Raw genomic sequence first — 2,500 nt, 5'->3', positions numbered from 1 at the left:
CGCATGCACCGTTTTCACGGCATATAAGTAGAAAAACTAGAGGGAAAAGAAAGAGCCTTCGCCGGAAAAGTTCTCGACGAAGCACGCCAGCTGAAAGAACTACAAACCCCACCAGAGGATTGAATATTTGAGAAATAACGCGTGAAGGTTTCCACACAGACCACTGTCCACAAGCAACTTGCGCGTTATTTTATTTATTGCCGACAGTTATCTCCGGCCTGACCTTAGTAAAACGTGACAGAGAGACTTTCGCCTTAATGACACCTCCAGTGTCAATCAATGCAATGAAATGTCAAGACAGAATTGAACTAAAAAAAATTTTAAGGCTGAATCACAACTCACCATTTCTATCGTAGGCGGGATTAACCTGAGGCGTAGGAGATGGGGCATGGGGTTGAGTCTGAACTGCTGGCTTCGGCGGGTGCACTGGGGCCGAGAATGGAACTTGGACGGGTTTGGCGGCTGCTATTTGATTTTCTCCAGTTGACGGATACTCTGAAGCCACTAAAATGAATATAGGAGAGCGCTCAGTTGGTAAGCAATGGCATTTCCCTTTCTAGTGAAACAATAGAGAGAAGACGTTGCGTCTTCCACAAAACGGATGCAACTTGTTCTAGACCTTAAAATTGGATTCGACGGCCGTTATGTAAACAGATACTTCCAGTTTGCGGAATACTCGAAAAGGTAAACATATGATAAACAAGTGGTTCAAACCAAAGAAACCAAAACAAAAACAATTATGTACTTTCGACAAACACGCGCCGAAACAAGTTTAAAACGCAAAGCTGCGAAGAACCGATGCGTAGCGTGCTTTACAGCCGAACTCATTGCTGGTTGTCGATGACAACATTCTCGGATTGACTTCTGGTAGATGATTTTCGTTACAAGTCGTTTCGCCATTCAGTCGATTTGCCACCACTGAAGTTCACTTCTTAGGAAAAGTTGATTCGCCATAACTGCTTAACCAACGGCAAATCGCAGCATATCACCACTTGCAATCAACCTACCGTTACAGATGATTTTGGCAACTTTTGCCGCTTCAGCTGAGGATAGAAAGTCGTTGACTCGCACAGCATATTTGGGGTCCGTTGTCATTGTTTGGAGATCACCTTCAGGAATGCTAGGGCTGCCAACAGCGATTACCTATAAAACAATGTCGTAGAGTAGCGGTCAAGAAAAGGTCATCTTCTTGATGTCCGATCTCACCCATAGATCGTTTGCTTTAAGCGCATTTGAATATGTAAATAGAGAATGCGCTAAATTGTATATAAATTCATTAATTTAACTTAATTTTAATTTTAAAATTAGTTTGAATATTTAGTTACCGACAGCTATAGGATTATTCTCCTTAAATCCATATCCGTAAGTCTCCGACGTGCAGTGATTGTATATTTTTTATGGCAATTTCTTCGTTACGTAAGCTCGCCATCAACCGTACCGTACCGTTCTATTCCGTGCCGGACCAACATAAAGACAGGACAACAGATTATTATAGAGCGTTGTCCCAAGTGCATATAACTTGTTTCATACGCACTTTGGGACATAATCTGACAAACTCAGCGACCAAAATAGGCGGCTGTTCTTGGTAACAGTGGAACCAATATCTTCAGTATAAGGTTCGCTTTGTGTGCAATGGGAGAAGTCACCTAACGTGGTCAACACGGTGCCTATTGTTATTACGCATAAGTTCTGCGCATCTCCCGAGATACTACAGGGATATTTTAGCGCGGTTTAAAACTATGCGGATAAAGCAAAACTTAGCAAGTGCTCTTCACATCCAAAAAAGAAAATTGGGGGTAACCATGCATTTTTTAGACATAATTAAACTTCAGATGGAAAGAACGCCATATATTGCTTTGTATTTTAAAGCCTTTTACAAATGTTGTCGATTAATTATCTTTGAAAAATGCGTAGTTACTCCTAATTTTCTTTTTGGATTTCAATAACACTTATTAAGATCTGCTTTTCCCCAATCTTCATAACGCGCAAAAATACCTTTGAATTATTAGGCACCACCCTTAACCTCTGGCTCCGAGCATAAAAATGTTGCATTCTCTATCAACGATCAACGCCCATTCTCCTTGAGTAATTTAAGGAGTCAAAAAGACCTCCGAGGCTCAACTTGATAGCCAGCACTTTCATATCCGAAATATTCTCTTTTTTCACTCACCTTTACTCCGCTAATTTCTAGCTGTTTAGCAAAGGATCGCAGGCTCTTTGCTGCGTTAGTATTGTGATCATTCTGAGGTCCCAGGACCGTTATCACGAGGGCCTTAGGGAGATGGGTCCTCACGCCACTGGACTGGGTAAATACCTCAAATTTGGCCATCTCCAATAGAATAACCTAGAGATTAACACAACAGCGACGAACTGAATAAAGTGTCAAACATGATAAAGAAAATGACGCGAAGTAAAGTCGCTAATAATACTTATGTTGAATGAAGAGAGAATCTATTGAATTTCGACACTTCGCGTATCGACGAGTCAAAACCAGGGCCTG

At 41.4% G+C, this 2,500-nt stretch overlaps 1 protein-coding gene across 2 annotated transcripts in view; it reads right to left on the bottom strand.

Moving 5' to 3' along the window:
• LOC138051492 (uncharacterized) overlaps positions 1-2,500 on the bottom strand; it is an 82,147-nt gene that overhangs the window by 13,111 nt on the left and 66,536 nt on the right. For both annotated transcript variants that reach the window (XM_068897702.1, XM_068897701.1), the window contains 3 exons: positions 2,171-2,344; positions 1,008-1,143; positions 343-504 (listed from right to left, as the gene is read on the bottom strand). In XM_068897702.1, the coding sequence (XP_068753803.1) occupies positions 343-504; positions 1,008-1,143; positions 2,171-2,344 (472 nt within the window). The remainder of the gene's footprint in view (positions 1-342; positions 505-1,007; positions 1,144-2,170; positions 2,345-2,500) is intronic.

This window comes from Montipora capricornis, chromosome 6, assembly GCF_036669925.1.
Source record: "Montipora capricornis isolate CH-2021 chromosome 6, ASM3666992v2, whole genome shotgun sequence".
NCBI lineage: Eukaryota > Metazoa > Cnidaria > Anthozoa > Scleractinia > Acroporidae > Montipora > Montipora capricornis.
Note: the sequence above shows the minus strand (reverse complement) of the source record. Positions and strands in the feature narration are given on the sequence as shown.